The sequence below is a fragment of the Bison bison genome, unplaced genomic scaffold (genome assembly GCF_000754665.1).
Source record: "Bison bison bison isolate TAMUID 2011002044 unplaced genomic scaffold, Bison_UMD1.0 scf7180017864239, whole genome shotgun sequence".
NCBI classification, from domain to species: Eukaryota; Metazoa; Chordata; class Mammalia; order Artiodactyla; family Bovidae; genus Bison; species Bison bison.
The window spans coordinates 4496093-4515689 of NW_011494811.1; the positions used below are offsets into that span (position 1 = coordinate 4496093).

At 36.9% G+C, this 19597-nt stretch overlaps 1 protein-coding gene across 2 annotated transcripts in view; it reads right to left on the bottom strand.

Moving 5' to 3' along the window:
• GPHN (gephyrin) overlaps positions 1 to 19597 on the bottom strand; it is a 533352-nt gene that overhangs the window by 4099 nt on the left and 509656 nt on the right. For both annotated transcript variants that reach the window (XM_010846738.1, XM_010846740.1), the window contains 3 exons: positions 12979 to 13052; positions 8570 to 8634; positions 5303 to 5406 (listed from right to left, as the gene is read on the bottom strand). In XM_010846738.1, the coding sequence (XP_010845040.1) occupies positions 5303 to 5406; positions 8570 to 8634; positions 12979 to 13052 (243 nt within the window). The remainder of the gene's footprint in view (positions 1 to 5302; positions 5407 to 8569; positions 8635 to 12978; positions 13053 to 19597) is intronic.

Sequence of the window (19597 nt, forward strand, 5' to 3'; positions counted from 1 at the left end):
GTGTCATTTGCTACATGTTTAAGCTTCTCCCCCCAGTGGCACTGACTGACTGGCTCATGGACAGCAGTGCAGTGGAGCAAATACTACGCTGTGAAGATACCAGCACCTATTCCCAGTCTTAGTGTTAACTGGTGTGCTGTACTGGGAAGCTATTTTGCTTTCCCATACCTGTTTGTTCAGCTACCAAATGGGATTGTTTGTTTTAAAGGAGTATATTTATGTTAATTTAAGAAATAAGAACTGCATCAATTTGAAGTGAATGAATTTTTTTCACAGCCTCACAAAGACCTGTTCCTTTTGTAGCAAGAGATGAAGCTAATCAGGTTTTTGTGGTATTTTACTGAATTGCAGAATACTTTATTCACTAATATATTTAGTTGTACTGACATTATAGTTCTGGTATATTACATCAGTTAGCTGCAGCTTAAGAAAGCACCTATTTACTATGAGCATCAGTGCTTAAAACAATGATGTTCCACGAGTAAATATACACATATATTTTGGTGTAAGAACATTGCAAATTGTGGATGTTTTACTTTTTTTCCACTCATTCGAAATTGGGCAGTGAGCTATAGACTAGGAGTCCTCTGCTTTCTTTGAGTATTTTTCTGGTGCATAGTAGTCACCCAAGAGATAAAATTGTATTATTTGGTGTGGTATTATATGGTATGCTCTACATGTAAATATCTAATGGAGAGAATTAGAAAAGGAAAAAAAGAAAGGTCAATGAAATGAAATGAAAAGCCAGAGACTGGGAGAAAATACTTGTACAAAGCATGCCTGATAAAGACCTGTTATCCAAAATAAACAAAAAATTCTTAAAACTCATGAACAATCCAATTATAAACTGGGCAAAAGAAATGAGCACCATATCAATGAAGATACACATATGAGAAGTAAGCATATGAAAAAATGTTCAACATCATACAGGGAACTGCAAACTAAAACAACAATGCGATACCACTAGATAGCTACTGGAAAGGCCAAAAATCCAAAACACTGGGCACACCAAATCCTGTTGAGAATGTGGAAGAACAGGGACTCATCACTGGGGCAGGAATGCAAAATGGTACAGCTACTTTGGAAGACATTTTGGCATTTCCTACAAAACTAAATATATCTTATCATACAATCCAGTAATCATATTCCTTGGTATTTACCCAAGTGAACTGAAAGTTTATGTTCATACAAAAACTTGCACACAAATATGTTCAGCAGCTTTATTCATAACTGCCAAAACTGGAAGCAACAAAGATGCCCTTCAGTAGGTGAGTGGATAAATGGTGGCATATCCAGAGAAAGGAATATTATTCTGTGCTAAAAAGAAATGAGCTATCTAGCCAGGAAAAGTCATGAAGGGAACTTAAATTCATATTACTAAGTGAAAGTAGGTAATTTGAAAAGGTTACATACTGCATGATTCCAACAATATGATATTCTGGAAAAGGCAAAACTATGGAGACAGTAAAAAGACCAAGGGTTAGTAGGGAGGGAGGAATGAACAGGCAGAGTGCAGAGGGTTTCTGGGTTGTAAGAGTGTGCGACACTACAATGGTGCGTGATATGTGCCAAGTCACTTAGTCGTGTCTGACTCTGTGACCCCATGGGCTGTAGCCTGCCAGGCTCCTCTGACCATAGGGTTCTCCAGGCAAGAATACTGGAGTGGGTTGTTATACCTTCCTCCAGGGGATCTTCCCAACCCAGGGGTCAATACATGTAATTGTACATTTATCAAGACCCATGGAATACACAACAGCAAGACTGAACCCTAATGTAGACTATGGACTTTGGGGGATAATGAATGTGTCACTACAGGTGCACTGATTGTAACAAACGTACCACTGTGGTACAGGACGTCAACAGTCGGGGAGATTGTGTGTGTGTATGTGTGTGTGTGTATATGTGTGTGTGTGTATGTATGTATGGGGTGGGGAGGAGAATACAGGAACTCTTTGAACTTTCTGCTGAATTTTGCTGTGAACCTGGATGTGCTATAAAAAACAAAATTTGTTAGTTAAAAAAGGGGAGAATATTTTGTCCTTCCTCTTTGTCCTGTCCATCTTTTAGAGAAGTGACCTCAAAGAATTATCTAGCATAGTAAGTAATTAATGTAAATATAGTATAATAAAGTTTTTATGGATCCATTTATATGGTATAAAAGGGCACAAAGAAGTAAATAATCAGCCTTCTTAGGGACACCGGGAAAGGATTCACAGAGGGCATGATGATGCCTGAGTCTTATGATTAAGGAATTTTCTAAGCTGAGAAAAGAGAAGGTGGTGGTTGGGAGAGACCCTCGTAGGAAGGCCATCTCATGCTCATCCTGGAGACAGTAAAAAGCTTGGTATGGTGAGAATGCAGGATGGGAAGTAGATAACACTGGAGGGAAAACAAGCCTTGGGATGGAGGGCCTTCTATGCTCACTTGAGTGTCTGAATTTAACCCTGGGGTCATGGGAAGCATTGAAGAATTTTAATTGGAGGTGCTGACAATGATTAGTTAGACAGAAAAGGGATTTAAAAGCAGGCAAGATTAGAGGAAGAGAAAACATCAAATGTTGGTGCCATTATTCAAATCAGGTTTATTTGGCTACAAAACACAGGGGATGTGGACGGTGGAGGGGACATTAGGAGAACAGTGAAGATCTGGAAGGCTGGAGTAAGGAATGGAAAAAGCTGATCCACAAGATATAAAAGGTTCTTTAGGGGGAATTTTGGCCCCTCCTGAGATTTGTAAATTGGAAGTGATAACTCGAAAAGATGTACACTCTTCTCCAGTTGTACTCAGTGCCCTGGGAATAAAAGTGAAGGACAAAAAGGGAAAACTGATTCAACTTTGTGGATTCTTAGAGTGATCGTAGTAGAAGGAAGGAGAGGAAAAAAAAAAAAACAAAAAACTGCGGGTGTTAGAAAAAGTTGAAGTGATACACCATAGGATTTAGGCTGGAGAAAAGGGTTAAAGCCAGAAGGGGCTTATGGACTGAGGAAAAAGGGTGAGGTGTTTAAATTCTTTTATATCTACTGGTAGGTAACTTGTCATTGTTCTTGAACTGTATACCAGAGTTGGTGAGTTTTGAGATGGAGTGCTTCATGGCATTGAAAAGGACAGGCATGTGAGCAGCTGAAGCAAAACTAAAATTATCAAGAATTATGGAAATAAAGCAACTGATGATAAGAGCTCAGGCACAAAAGAAGACTTTAAGACAACTGTCGAAACCCGAATGTGTTTGGAATGTTTGGTGGTGATAATATGGGAAGGTGAAAGCTCCAGGAGACTCGGCGGGGAGAGGTTGGACTAATTGCTGCACAGACTAGAGAAGAGAGTTTGTGAGAAAACAGATAACAAAAGGGGATCCTATTTGAGTGGAGGCCCCAGGTGACATGCTCTAGGCCCTGGCTGATACTGAGGGCCTGGACTCTGCTTGAGTCTTGTCAAAGCTTCCAAAGAGTGGTTTTAAAGGACCTTGACACTAACTCTTAAAAGTACTAGAGAAGTTATAAGCACTGATTTCATTAGTCTAAAAGACAGGGGCTTGAGCTCGTTTGCCCCACAAATTATCTGAAATTTATCATGTAACATTAAAATTCTTATGCATGCTGGTACAGATCAGTTTCAACTTCATTTCCCCAAAGTTTCTATAACCTACTTATAATTTTCATCTCCTAGTAATAATAAAACTGGCTTATTCTTCTTATAAATCATAGATAGTTCTATCATTTTCAATTTCTGTTTTAAATCAAACTACAGGCCATAATATTCTCACATAACAGGCATTCAATTATATCTTGTGAAGATCAATGACTAACCTTTTTTAAAAGCTGAATAATGTTCCATTGTACACATATACATCATTTTCCTTATCTGTTCATCTGTTGTTGGAAATTTGGGTTGCTTCCTTATGTTTGCTATCGAGGATAATGCTACAACGAATGGTGGGCTGCAAATATCTCTTTGAGATCCTGATTTCCATTCTTTTGGACATATATCCAAAAGTGAGATTGCTGGATCATATGGTAGTTTTACTTTTAATTTTTGAGGAAACTCCATACTGTTTCCCATGAGGCAACATGGATATACCTAGAGGACATCATACCAAGTGAAATAAGCTAGTTACAAAAGTACTGCCAGATTCCACTTACAGGAAGTATCTAAAACAGACTCACAGAGGCGAAGGATAGAACAGTGGTTGTCAGGAGCTGAAGGATGGAGGAAATGGGAAACTGTTGCTTAATGGATATACAGTTTCTGTTATGCAAGGTGAATTAGCTCTAAGGGATCTGCTGTACAGTATATTATCTATAGTTACGTGGTACTGTGCATTTTAAGGTCCTTTAAGAGGATAGTTTTCACATTAAATGCTCTTACCATGAAACAAATCAAAGAACATAAGGGCATTTCTGGAGGCAATGGACGTTGTTTAGTATCTTGACTGTGGTGATGGTATCATGCATGTTTGTGTTTGTCCAAATTTTTCAAAATGTCTACATTAAATATGTGCAACTTGTATATATAAATTATACCTCAGTAAATCTTAAAAGAAAGAAAAGCACTGGCTTAGGATTAGTTTAAATTTCCAGGAAAATTGTTCATTAGTTACACAGAAACTATATTACATAGTTAGTTGACTAGTAGTAAATCAAGTTGAAGTTAGTGTGGTGAGAAGGGGACTGTAATTTCTGACTGACTTTTACTACAGGTATAACTCCTCAGCCTTAGTAGTCCTTTTCCAAACAATATGGTCACCCTCTCCTTCTTTTTCTCTTTCTAGTCCTTTGACTGTCTTTTTCTGAACTGTTTAAAATTGATCAGTGGGGTCACAGAAAAAGTGATCAAATAAATTGCTATTCTCTGTAAGTTTACCTAGGGAAAAGGGAATTTTTATCCCTCCTTCCATAGGGTTTAGTATTAGTTTAGTATTCTATTGACCATTTTGTCATTACATATCCATTCCTAAATGGACTTCTAGCTGAAGAAAATTACTCCCTTTAGGAGTCGTGGAATAATGTGGGAAGGGAATAAAGGGGACTCCTTTCCCTTTGTTTTCTATCATGAAGAGAGGTATATAATCATATTTTCCCTCAAAATTGACTCAATGAACATGAGTTTGAGCAAGCTCTAGGAGATGGTGAAGGACAGGGAAGCCTGGTATGCTACAGAGGGTCGCACAGAGTAGGTGATGACTGAGTGACTGAATAACAACAACAACATAAAATTCTAGATGTTTGTTTTGGGCAGTTAAAAAATCATATCCTTATTTGTTATTAGGCTTCAGTTTTGGTTTCTGGTCATTAGCAAACATTACCCTGGCTTTGATGATGGTTGGCCGAGGATCCAAGATGCCTTGCATCTTTCTCAGCGCAGGCACAACAAAGAGATTGCAGGTGACCACGGCTGACACAGGATTCCCTGGAAGTCAACCAAGCAGTTATTTATAGTATACACTAGAAATTTGCCAAAAAAATCATGAATGTCTACACGTTCAGGTATCAAAGGGAATGAAGTGACTAATCACTAGTCTTCCTCTTTTGAATCACCTTGAATCCAAAAGGATGCCAGAATAGAGCTACAGTCAACCACATGGCTGGCTGTGTGTAAACATTCGGATTTACCAGTGAAACGCGACTTCTGATGCACAGAAGCTGCTGAACACCATTTATTTTTGCTTTCCTGAGAGCCATACATTGAAGCCCTTACTAATCAGTTTGTACTTGCTATTTTTAAAATGGCATAAAATTACACAGTAATACATAATCAGTGCAAAAAAATATTAGCAAGTGGGATAAGCATAAAGAAATTTATCCATAATCCTCCCTACCCAGAAATTTCTTTAAATTAAAAAATATAAAACGAAATGATTTAAAATGTGAAGGATTTGAAGGTGAATACTGTTAGGAACTGAATTATGTTTCCCTCAAATTCATATGTTGAAATCTTAACCCTCCAATGTGACTGTATTTGGAGATAGGACTCTTAAAGAAGTAACTAAGGTTAAATGGGCTTCCCAGGTGGCGCCAGTGGTAAAGAATCCGCCTGTCAATGCAGGAGAGGGTAGGGACATAGGTTCAATCCCTGGGTAGGGAAGATCCCCTGGAGAAGGACCTGGGAACCCACTCCAGTATTCTTGCCTGGAGAACCCCATGGACAGATGGAGCCTGGCGGGCTACAGTCCATAGGGTCGCAAACAGTCGGACACAACTAAAGCAACTTAGCACTCATGTGAAGTTCAATGAGCTTGTAAGGGTGAGGTTCTAATCCAATAGGACCGTGTCCTCATAAAAAGAAAAAGAAACATGAGGAGTGTACACAGAAGAAAAGGTCATGTGGAGGTGTTGGGAGAAATTGGCCATCTGTAAGCAGAGAGAAAGAGCTCAACAGAAACCAACTGAGCTGGCACCTTGAGCTTAGACTTCTAGTCTCCAGAACTGTGAGAAAATATATTTCTGTTGTTTAAGCCACCCAGTCTGTGACATTCTGCTTTGGCAGCCTGAGCAGAATAATACAAATGCCAAGTTCTTTCACAGTTAAAAGAAAAATTTGAGGAATTCAATTGAACCTCTCCAAGAAGAAATCTGGGTGTGTCATGCACTTCAAAGTCAGGTAAGGTGAGCTATGAAAAAATGATTGAGTGGAGAATAACAGATTTAGTTTCTTGTGTGGTATTGTTAACTAACAAAGCTGTGTGACCCTGGCAAGAGTTCCAAACCTTTCTAGGTCTAACTTCACTTAATCACAAAATAAAAAGTTTGGACAGCATGAGTCTCAATATCCCTGTTGTTTCTAAAATTATAATTTTACTGATACTTTCATACAGTGATATGTGACTCTCTGTGTGTGTGTGTGTGTGTGTGTAGTGGGGGTAGGGAATGGCTTGTGCTTTTAGATTCCCTTGGCCTGGTTATGTGATGCTAATTTCATCATCAAAATAAAAGGCAATGGCTGGTTTAGCCTATTACTAGCTAAAACCATACCTTTAATTTTGTTCTACCTACAAAAGCAGTTAAAAAGAGATTTTTTAAAAGTTGTAAAGTGATGAGTGACACAATTATTCCAGTAGACAAAATTGTTGTTTTTCTGAGTTATTCCACAGGATAGCAGACTCTTAGTGACAATTAACTGCTTTACCTTCAATCAAAATGTAAACAGATGGAAAGTTTTCTGGGAAAGCAAAAAAAAGGAAAAAGAAAAAAAGCTCAACAATGATTACAGTATTCCTGTAATGTTACTGCTTGATAAAATTACTCTATAAAAAACGAATTGGTTGATGTAAAAAAAAGAGACTGGAAGAACCAACACCAAAAATCTGAAAATAGTGGTTATTTCGGGTAAGGGAGATTATGGATAACATTTCTTATTGTTTATCTAAGTATTTTCTAATGTTTTACAGTGAACACGTTACTAGAGTAAGTTTAAAAAGTTAAAAAAAGAACAAGTAGATACACAAGACTTGAAAAATCCGATTCTGAGTTTTCAAATCCTTGTAAAAAGAACCACTTTGCTGGTTTTACAATCTGAACATGTGAATTGTTGCTGCCCTCTTTTGGTACCTTCAGGCTGAGCATAGAAAATGTCAGAGGAGCAATCTGAAAAGTAGGCTATTTAATTGTAACTTCTTTGGCAGATAAACAACACTTTGTAATGGCAAAACAGGCTCCCACTACAACATACTTTGTAGGTCAAGTCATATCTTCTGTAGACAACATAAACAGTCTCTTCTAAGCAAAATGAAGCTAGAAAGAGGTTATCCTTTCTCTACATAATGGTGTTCAGAGTATCTAGGGCTATATTAAAGGCCTTAAGGAGCTTTATACCACAGATAAATTTTGAGAATTAAAACTTTACTTACATGTCTTCTCTCTTAATATGACAGCAATCAAACCTCTTTTATGCTTATAGATAAGGGGCTTTAAAAATGTTTTTAAAGTTCTAAAATTTTTGGCCTGCCTTTACTTTCTATCTCTGAGATTTATTAACTATAAAAAAGCAAATAAGCATTCCAAAGCCACCAGACTTGTACATCTGAAAGGAATAAGTAGGTTATTTTTGGAAGTAATCTATGCCAAAAAATAGAGAATGGAACATTGCTTACAGATCAGAGGATAATATTAGAAGTTGAAAAAATAACAAGTAGATGCAATGTTGTATTTCGTTGTTGCTGTTGTTCTAGTATCTGCAGGGGTGATTCAAGGCCCTTTGAGCACAAAACTCTAGTTGTGGGAGATGATTATATTGCTAACTTTGACCAGTGTCCTGTAAGTGCCCCAGAAAGATGTAGTAACAGGTAACACTTATCATCTTAGGGTCTGAATTGTGCTTTGAAAGGTACTATCTAATTTGACTTTTGCACAAACCCTATGAAGCATATATTTGCCCTATTTTATACATGAAGAAATAGCTTCAGAGAGATTATGTGATTTGTTCAAGGTCATACAGTATGCAAAGCTGGGGCTTGAGCCCAGGTCTTTCAGATTCCAAATCATGTGCTCTGATAGGGGAGTGGTCACCTGGGGCACAAAAAGATTTTGGTTATTTTTCCAGAAAAAGCAAAAGAAAGTATTTAAGTTATTCTTACCTGGTAGTGCAAAGATTATTTTTCTTACACCATCAATATCTAAAGTTGCAAATGTCGTTGGCAGGCTAGAAGAAAAAGAGAGGATATTTGTTAGTGACTGCTAAGCACTTTGATGAGTAAATTAAATACTGCAGTTTTCTTGTTATATGGTCCTTCACACAGATCACTTACTCTCTAAAAATACTTTTCTGTTGACTCTCCTTTAAACCTTTATAACCTGCAGTGAAGCACAATTAAATTAATTTGTTTTTAGCATCCTCTGTTTTTAACCAACGCTTCCTGGTTTTCTGTAGTTTACTTTCTTTCCTTCTTGCCAGTGCCAAACAAGTGTATCCCAACCCCAGTTTCTCTAGTCCTTTAGTTTAACAATTTCGAATGCGTTTATTTCCTGCTGACCAGTAACAATCATTCTTTTTATCAGACGACTATCTGGTAAGACATGTCTATCAGATAACCGCCTATTGTTGAAGATGAGTATTTCTCAGCCCTTTAAGACTATACTCAGCAATAAACATAAAAGCTTCCCTATGAAGGGAATTTTTTGAAACATCAAAACAAAATATCACGACTAGAACAAAATTAAAGCAATAATGATTTTTAAAGTTTATTTTTTAATTAATTTATTTTAATTGGAGGTTAATTACTTTACAATATTGTGGTGGTTTTTTCCATACATTGACATGAATCAGCCACGGGTGTACGTGTGTCCCCCTGTCCTGAAACCCTTCCCACCTCCCTCCCCATCCCATCCCTCTGGGTTGTCCCAGTGCATCAGCTTTGAGTGCCCTTAAAACAATAATAATTTTAAAACATTCTCAAATTATGTTTCCTTAAGGGTCTGACAGGAATCCTCATCACAGGGGTGTGGGAAGGGGTGTCAGTGGCATGAAGGCGGAGGGCAGTAAATAAGAGTGGTTTTTTTTTTTTTCCTATAGACTACCCTTCACACAGACTCTCAGCTAAAATTTTTATTATATAAATGAAACTTGAATGATGCAAAATTTTAGGGAATGCTGAAATTTCCACATTATTAAAAATACTACCCAAACTGTTTTCCTTTTTACTATTTTCACTGATGAGCTGAATGAGAAAAGGATCACTCACGCACAACCTTTTGCAGCAATATGATGAACATTAACATTTTTGATGAATTGCAGCCATCATTATTAACCAATTCTACTCTGCTATGATACAGTGATATTGGGTTTAATACCACAATATTAAACCATAACACAACAGCATACACTGCAATGTTTCTACAGTTCTTGCTTCTGCTTTTTCTCGCCCTAGTGTTTTATTTTTCTGGGGTCCCCTTCATATGAGACTGCCATCATCTTGACCCTTAAAGCTGGCCTTAGGTTTGGGAACCAGAGAGTAGTAATAGCTATATTGTTAGAATGATAACAATAATAATAATAATAGAAACCACCACTTTTGGATATCTAAGCACTATATCCATTATTTCATTTAATTCTTAAAAAAATCCTATGAGGTGACAATTATTATTCCATTATAGATGATGAAAATGAGACTCAGAGGTTAAGCGATTTAGCCAAAATCACTCAGATACAAAATGGAGAAACAAAGATTTGAACCAAGGTTTTTCTAACATTATGGTTCATAATTAGATAAGGCTCTCATAGGGTATGCTATTAAGTGTTACTATATTGGTTTCATAACATCTATTTTTGGCTACTGAGGCCTTCCTTTTTTGCTTACTTCCTGATTCTTTGGTGTATTTTAGAAAACAGAGATTAGACTGTCTTATCTATTTATAGATACGTTATTTGGCGATTATTGTTACTGTGTGATGAAAATAATTTCCAAGGTACATTTGACTACAGCTATGTTCACTGCAGATGACCCATAAAAACCGTGATTGGTAGATCTGGTTGATAATATTCCAAATGCTTTTTGAGTATCTCTTTGTCTAAAATGAAAGAGGTTAATTGCATTCTGAATGCACTGTATGTGGGAAGAGCAAAGCTAAATTGTTCTTCAGCATTTTATATTTCTTCTTGTTCTACTATTAAGTAGCAATTACTTTAAATTCTTATCTTCAGACAGTATAAAATTCTGGCCAATTAAAGGAAGCCCATTTAAAGTTCTAAACCACTTTTTTATAGCAAACTAAACACCAAGAGTGAGGAGGGAACACATGACACCTTCCCTCTATGTATTTAAAGCTACTTTAAATCATCTTTTGAATCCTGCAGACAGGTACTGTGATTTCTCTAAAGATATTCATTTTTACAAGATTCCATTATAATAAAACATTGTGTAATTGTGCACTGCTATCGTGTCTTATTGCTGGACTATGAAGTTTCTGTTTAGGATCTTGAAAGCTATTGCCTTAAAACTCAACACCTGTTGTTCTTTTCCCTCTTGAGATTGGAATGTAACAGCTTTTAAACTTTAAGGCAAGAGAATAAATAGTAGGAACTGATGAACTCCTACAGCTGAAGTGAATGGTAATAACAGATTAAAAATAAAATGAGTATTTATTACATATCATAGGTGCTGAGATTAATTTAAATAACAGATATTACACAAAATTTCTCCCCTAGAGGTGAGGGCAAGTAATGTCAGCTTCTTTCTCACTGTAGAGAAATAATCAATTCAATTTTTGCAGTTAGTGAGAAGTACATTGACATACTCATGGGATGTTCTCTGTATTCTAATCATATTAGTACTGCCCATGGGGATAGGAATTTTAAAAAGTCTGTGTGTACTCATAGCATAAAGATATTTGCTTAAGACAAAATATTCTTAGTAAGAACGATCCTAATCCAACAGCTTCAATAGTAAAAAGGTCCTGTCAGTGGTGGCCATATTGGAGCAACTACAGAAATACAACACGAAGAATTCTGAATTCTGTTAGATTTTGGAAAGGCTTTAGGGATTATCTTAACTTGATACTTAACATAAAGCCCAATCCCTGTCTTAGAACTGACATGAGGTGCCCAATAAATCAGGGAGACCAGGAGGGCTGGCTTGACACTTAAAAAAGGCTTCTTTCTAGAAATTTCTGCCATTTCCTGGCTATTTCTGCTATCACAGCTCACTTGTAATAACTGGTAGGCCCCACCTCTACTCTCAGGGTTCACTTGAACACCCATCAGAGTATAACCCTGAACTAAAGCATCATCTCTGTTGTCCCAGATAGCAAGGAGGTGTGCGGAAATGCTCACCCACACACTGAGGCGTTTCAACACTGTTTTTATGTTTATGTATCACAGACTTAGAGAGCAGCAGTGGTCTGAACAGACAGGCTATTGCTTAAATACATGGCCACACACATTTTATCACCACCAATGTTTGCATTCTTTGAGGATTTATAATGGATCACAAAACCTGTAGCCACTCCTCAGGGAGTTATTAATTTTTAGGAGATATGCAAGATCTAGGTATGTGTTTACTTTTTTTTCCTCTTTGGAGGTAGTAAGCATTATGAAATACTATTCATGAAGTATTCTTGCAAAGAAAAAAAGTGAATCTGAATCTAATCAAACTTTTAGATCTAACTTCTAGTGTACAGAATATACTGGAGAGAGAGAGAAACAAGTCAACCACCACCACAAGGAAGTAATCAGCCAAACCTATTCACAAGGACAAAGGATTCAGTTTTTGTAACAAGTCAATGGCATACCAAAAATGCGGGAGCGGGGGCGGGTATTAAATGTTCTTATTTAATACAGAGTCAACAACCCAATACACTGAGTAGACCTAACTCAAATCCTAATTCAAATAAAACATACATAAGAAGGCATACTCTTCCTTGACATTCGGGCGACTTTTCAAATATGATTGGGGAATTAGATGATATTCAGGTGTTCTTATTTATTGTTTTAGGTGAGATAATACCATTGTGATTATATAAGATAATACTGCTGTTGTTATTATTAATATTTGAGATGTATACTAAAATGCCATGTCTAGAATTTGTTTTAAAACAATCTAACCCTCTGTTCTCTGAAAAAGGTAAAGGAAGGGATTGATAAAACAATTAAGGAGAAATGTTGATAATTACTGAAGCTGGGTTATGGGGTATACGGGGTTTCATTATACTCTCTGCTTTTGTATATGTTTGAGAATTTTCATACTAAAATGTTTTTAAGTGAGAGAAAGAGACGAAAAAGAGAAGGAAGGAACTAGACATGGGAATTAAAAGGAGAAAAGGTTTGGAAAGTTGCTTTGCTTCTTTTTAAACCAGATTCAGTGTTTAATAAAGAAGATGAATTCCCATTTCAGATAGGATATATACTTTTTCAAAGAACTTTAATACTGTAACATTCCTTTATTAGAATAAATAATCCATAATAGAAAATAATAGGAAAGCATTTAAAAACTTTGTTAGTCAAAGCAAGCCAAACCAACCCATATATTAGATAACAAGATTATTTTCATACCCTGGTTTCATAAAAACCCTGCCAAAATGGATCTGGGCATGAAGATCAATGTCCAGCACCTGCTTGAGATAGTCCTGCAAATATGAAAAATAATCACTTTACTTTCAAACATTTCAATATCAGACTTTCAGACTTTAAATGAAAAAAAAATGTATAAGATTGAAATGAAAAGAAACATCTATTTTAGTGAAGTTGATTTATGACAACTATTTCTTCATTCCTCATTCAGTAAATATTTATCAAGTATAATATATGTATGCTGAATATCAATCAATATACAGGGAGATGCAGCCTTGAACAAAAAAGGCAATGTTCCTTCCCTCATAGAAAGAACATTTCAATAGGAGTAGTTAGAGAGTACACCAAAGAACCACATTAACATACAAATTATTACTTGATAGGCTATTGTCTCTCGTTTAGGATAGAATTTTGTCTGAGAAAGGATGTTAATAAATATGGCTTAAGAAGTTGTGCTTGGGCAGGGAAGCTATGTGTATGCATCCCATGCTGCTCTGCTTAATGAGCTTGAACTAATGTGCATTCCTTGAGGAGAGACTTGGACATTCACCCAAGATTCAGTTCAGTTCAGTCGTTCAGTCGTGTCCGACTCTTTGCGACCCGATGAATCACAGCACGCCAGGCCTCCCTGTCTATCAAGAACCCCTGGAGTTCACTAAAACTTATGTCCGTCCAGCCATCTCATCCTCTGTCATACGCTTCTGCTCCTGCCCCCAATCCCTCCCAGCATCAGGGTCTTTTCCAATGATTTAACTCTTCGCATGAGGTGGCCAAAGTATTGGAGTTTACCCAAGATTCAGTTCAGTTCAGGTCAGCTGCTCAGTCGTGTCCGACTCTGCGATCCCATGAATCGCAGCACGCCAGGCCTCCCTGTCTATCACCAACTCCTAGAGTTCACTCAGACTCACATTCATCGAGTCAGTGATGCCACCCAGCCATCTCATCCTCTGTCGTCCCCTTCTCCTCCTGCCCCCAATCGCTCCCAGCATCAGAGTCTTTTCCAATGAGTCAACTCTTTGCACGAGGTGGCCAAAGTACTGGAGTTTCAGCTTCAGCATCATTCCTTCCAAAGAAATCCCAGGGCTGATCTCCTTCAGAATGGACTGGTTGGATCTCCTTGCAGTCCAAGGGACTCTCAAGAGTCTTCTCCAACACCACAGTTCAAAAGCATCAATTCTTTGGGGCTCAGCTTTCTTCACAGTCCCAAGATTACCGAGTCTAAATAAGTCAACTAAAAACTTAGGGAGGGAGCTCTAAACAGAAAGTCAAGGGAGTTTAATTGCTCCACCTTCATATTCTGCGACTACAAACACAACCAACCTAAGGTTATGATCAACCCAGAGCAATCTGACAAAACCTGATCTTCGGAAAGGAAAGGCAACAGTGTCTTGTAGTTGGTTTTGTAGATATAAAGAAAAAAATAGCAGTTTAAAAAATTTCTCCAAAGTAATACAACTTCTGTTACTGAGTTTCCTGCTCACTAATTCAAGAGAGTCTAGTATCCTACTAAAATATTAAATATTTCACAAGCTATGGGACACTTTATTTTTCAAAGCTATTTCCTTCTCTCCATCTTCTCAGCCAACATCATCTCACCTGAATTACTGAAACAGGCCTCTCTGCCAATTCTCCAATTCATTCCCTCGACAGTAGTGAGAAAGACAAATCTGATCAAATCACCATATAACACTTCAACAACTCCATGGTCTCCAGAAATAAATCTCATCTTTTAAATGATCATAGCTAGGATTCTTGTATTGATATTTTCTAGCCTTCTTTTGCCAATCATTGCTCTTATCAGGCAATCTGTTTCCCACCAGCCCCATTCCTCTTCCTCAGTCTCTTTCAACATTCCTACAAGTCTATATTGCTGTCAGTTATCACACTTTCTTGCCTCAAATCAAAAAGCAGAGACATTGCTTTGTCAACAAAGGTCCGTCTAGTTAACGCTATGTTTTTTCCAGTAGTCATGTATGGATGTGAGAGTTGGACTATAAAGAAAGCTGAGTGCTGAAGAATTGATGCTTTTGAACTGTGGTGTTGGAGAAGACTCTTGAGAGTCCCTTGGACTGCAAGGAGATCCAACCAGTCCATTCTAATGGAGATCTGTCCTGGGTGTCCATTGGTAGGACTGATGTTGAAGCTGAAACTCCAGTACTTTGGACACCTGATGCGGAGAGCTGACTCATTTGAAAAGATCCTGATGCTGGGAAAGATTGAGGCCAGGAGAAGAAGGGGACGACAGAGGATGAGATGGTTGGATGGCATCATCGACTCGATGGACATGGGTTTGGGCAGACTCTGGGAGTTGGTGATGGACAGGAAGGCCTAGTGTGCTGCAGTTCATGGGTTGCAAAGAGTCAGACACGACTGAGCAACTGAACTGAACTATGTATCAGGAATTCTATTTGTGTTAGAGACTCACTAGTGAACCAAACAGACAAGGTCCCTGGCACAAAGATGTCCTGTTATAGTTTACTGGTGGGGGAGACAGCCTAAAACAAACAAACCAGTGAGGAATATACTCTGAAGGAAAAAAGCAGGTGCTAGGATAGAGAACAGTGGTGTGAAGTGGAGAATAAGGAAAGACCGCTTTAAAACAGGTGGTGAGGATGAGGAGGACTCAGTCATGAGAAGTGTGGAGGCACAAGATTCCAGGCAGAGAAAAGTATATACAAAAGCTTCTAGAGCAGTAAAGAGTGTGTCTAGAACTGAAAAGACAATGGAAGGTAGTGAATGAGCAAGGGAAAGGCATAAGGGGAGGCTGAAGAGACAGGCAGAGGCCATACATGCAGGGCTCTCTAAGGATAATGATACAGACTTTGGAAAGCATATACACTCATTACATATTTGCTAAATGAATGAAAGTATTTTATTTTTCTTGAAAAAAAATCATCTCTGTTGTAAAAAATGCCCCTTTTCAATTCTGTTTTGAATATGAAATGCTTCATGTTTCTTGTGACAGAAAGCTTGTACCAGACATAGCAATAAAGCCTGAGAATCATCACTGCTCTTGTTTTTTCTATCTCCAGAAACAGCAAGGATCTCTGATGTTCTGAAAGCTAGATCCAGATATGAAGAAGAAACACGAATGAATGAAGGAGACTGGTCTTTCACTCAATTTAAGCAAGAACAAACAATGTCAGAAAAATTGTGAAAGACTTGAAATGGGTAAAAAAGATTATCTGGTGTCCAAATAACCTTCTGGGTTATTTGTGCCTTTCGCTATCTTTGAGCTATTCTACAAAAATTAATCTGCAGAAAAATAATAGTGAACATGATTAGTATCCAAAGAAATAAAAATTAATTCTGTCAGTAGAGTTGTAATTGACTATTCTCCTCCAGATATAGAACAATTTTATATCTATTAGAAAACTGATTTCAGCATTTTGGACTACCTGTGTCTGTGTTTTTTGAATTCTTAGAACCAATTGTAATATCTTACTAGTTCCTTCACTGATGAATGAGTTAAATAAAATCTTTGACACATGTTAATTTTATAAAATATGTATTTATGAGATTCATGATTTTATCTTTAAAAAACTATACCTTAACGATTCTGAAGGCTCCACAGAGACGCCATATTGATTTATCTGACAAAGCCAAGTAAAGTCGATTGTCAGAAAAGTGTACTTTATGGGTGGTTTAAACCTGGATACATTTTTCCTTGGTTTCTGCAGTGAATGCCAAGCAGCAATAAAACTTGAAAACTGCTAAATGCTGGTTTCTCTACTTTGGCCTCCTCTATTGATTTTGGTTCTATTTGTGTTTCTGTGCATGGTCATTAAGGTAGTCCCCCTTGTAGCAGCAGTGACTGAGAATTTGGTTTTATGATCTCACCATTTGGTGACTCCTATAAATGGATGATTGAAATCTATTCTCTGTTGGGTAAGAGGAGGCAGAAAATCTGGTTTGTTGGTTTTGTGAGTTTATTTGTCTTACTGTCATTTTGAACCTAAATCAATGAAGAATTTTTCCTTCCTCTGGGAAGGAAAATAGTTCTTTATTTGTAGACTGAGTAGTTTTTTGTTTGTCTCTGTGTTTACTCTTACTGTGTCACTGAAATTGTAGAGATGAAGCTATATATTCTTTACGTGGTTGTGTGACTATGTGTCTGATCCAGAAAGCCATTTATCTTGCTTTGAGAGTGTGAAATGTTTTCCTACTTCTGGAGGATATTCATAAATTATATGACTGTAAGACCACCATGCAAAGTGGGCCTTTCTCAGGGCACACTGCAGATTCAGGGTGTCCCCTACCTGTCTCTGCCCCTGGTGAGAGCAACACGAGAGCCTCTCATTCCCAACTCTGGTTTCACTAGGACTTGGAGAGAAGAGACCTGACCACAGGCCCACAATAAACTTTGCTTTGCCAGAGGGGAGAAAAACCAACACACCAAAACACTTCTATTGTCTCTTAAATCAAATCTAATTGATTTAGAGAGATTAAGTACTTACATAAATAGAATATTCCTAAAATTCCTAATTATTCAGATAATAAGAAAATTTATAATATTTTAAATATGCTATGCTAAAAAAATATTCTTCTTACAATTTCAAGAATCAAAGTTCACGCAGTTAAGGTAAATCTTTGGCAAATGAGACTAGCTTATTATTTTGGTTAATAAGTAAATCCAGCCATGCTCTTTCTCTTATTTATCAATATTAAGTAGGCAAATGCATTTTATTTTGTCCGGGTTTGTTTTTTCCTAAAATTATATAGATTAATTCATCAAAGAAGCTAATGTAATTCTTATATAAAACCTAAAATTTGGTTCAATGAAATTGAATCATTATTCTGACAAACTTTTAATTTCAATAGTAATTATGTTTGTAGAATGTCAGCTTGAAAATAATTTTCAAGATCTTTAAGTAATTTAAAATCTTGAAGTTATTAAATTGGTTAATTAATGAACAATCATGGGAAACCTAGATGATTTCTAAGTAAGATAGAACACTGGATCACTGTTTACTAACCATAACTTTAAGCCAATGTACTTTGCCTATTATTTTAATATGCCATAGGGAGGATATACCTTTGGGTTATGTTAATAAATATGTTTTCATTTTTGCTCCATTAAGAAGGTTAAAAAGGGGAGGTGTCTGCTCTACAAAGCTGTATTCTGTATGTATATGAACTTGGCTAGTCTGCTAAAATGGTTACATGTGATTTGTCAATTATCTATGTCCCCTAGTTTTCACTATGAGATAGACATGAGTTATTTTCTTAAATGTTGGAGTAATAATGACAGACAAGTGTAATTATGCATGTTCTTTCATTTTTCAAGGAAAAAAATTAAAGACATCCAATATTCAAAATATTTGGTCTCAGGACCCTTTATATTCTCTTAAATTAAAATCCATTAAGGATCCTTGAGCTTTTGTTTATGTGGCTTATGTCTATCAATGTTTACTGGGTTAGAAATAAAAACTAAGAAGTTAAAAGTATTTATTTGTTAGTTCATCTGGAAATAGCAATGACGAACTACTTCATGTTAACATAAGTAATTTATTGCTTATGCATTTTATAATTAAAAACTCTCTTTAATGTTCAGCTGAAGAGAAGTCAGGTAGATTCTCTTATTTGCTTCAGTATTCAGTCTGATGAGATCATACATCTTCCACACTGGAAAACTTGCTATTCACTCATGAGAGAAGGAAAATATAAAAGTCAGATAAAGACTTAGTTTTATTATGAGGATAGTTTTAACCTTGCAGACCTGCTTAAAGAATCTCAAGGACACTCTTGGATCTGCTGACCACTCTTAGTTCTAAAGAGTCAGGTTGTTCCAAAACATTAAAAAAAAGCATAATAAAGGATAAAAGTCTGAAAGTGACTTTGATTTGCCTTGGTTTATAATACCTGTGTTTGAAATTAAGCTGAGTATATATTAAAATTTTAGTAAGTTCAGTAAGTTTTCATGAGCTTACTTCTTGGGTTTACTGACCAATGCTTTCCCTGTGATATGTAGTGTTTTTCTTTTTGTGTAATCTGCCTTTTTGTGCTTTTTGTTTACTTTATTTTGTCTTTGATTGTTTAAGGAAATAAAAAAGCATAGCAAGCAGGTTCTCTATGCTTGTTTTCAAATATTTTATTGTTGCTTTGAAAAATTAGGTAACCAAGAACTGTTTCTTAGATATCCATGATCTTAATCAAGGGCCCATTTTATCTGGACAACTCTTTTGATTTTTCCTTCTAAAGATCAGACCAAAATATAGAAAAAAATTGCAGAATATTTTTTAAGCCTAAAACTATGTTTGAAATTTACTGCTGCTGCTGCTGCTGCTAAGTCGCCTCAGTCGTGTCCGACTCTGTGCGACCCCATAGACGGCAGCTCACCAGGCTCTCCCGTCCCTGGGATTTTCCAGGCAAGAACACTGGAGTGGGTTGCCATTTCCTTCTCCAATGCGTGAAAGTGAATTGTTCAGCTGTGTCCATCTCTTATGCTATGCTATGCTAAGTCACTTCAGTCGTGTCCAACTCTGTGTGACCCCATTGACAGCAGCCCACCAGGCTCCCCCGTCGCTGGGATTCTCCAGGCAAGAACACTGGAGTGGGTTGCCATGTCCTTCTCCAATGCATAAAAGTGAAAAGTGAAAAA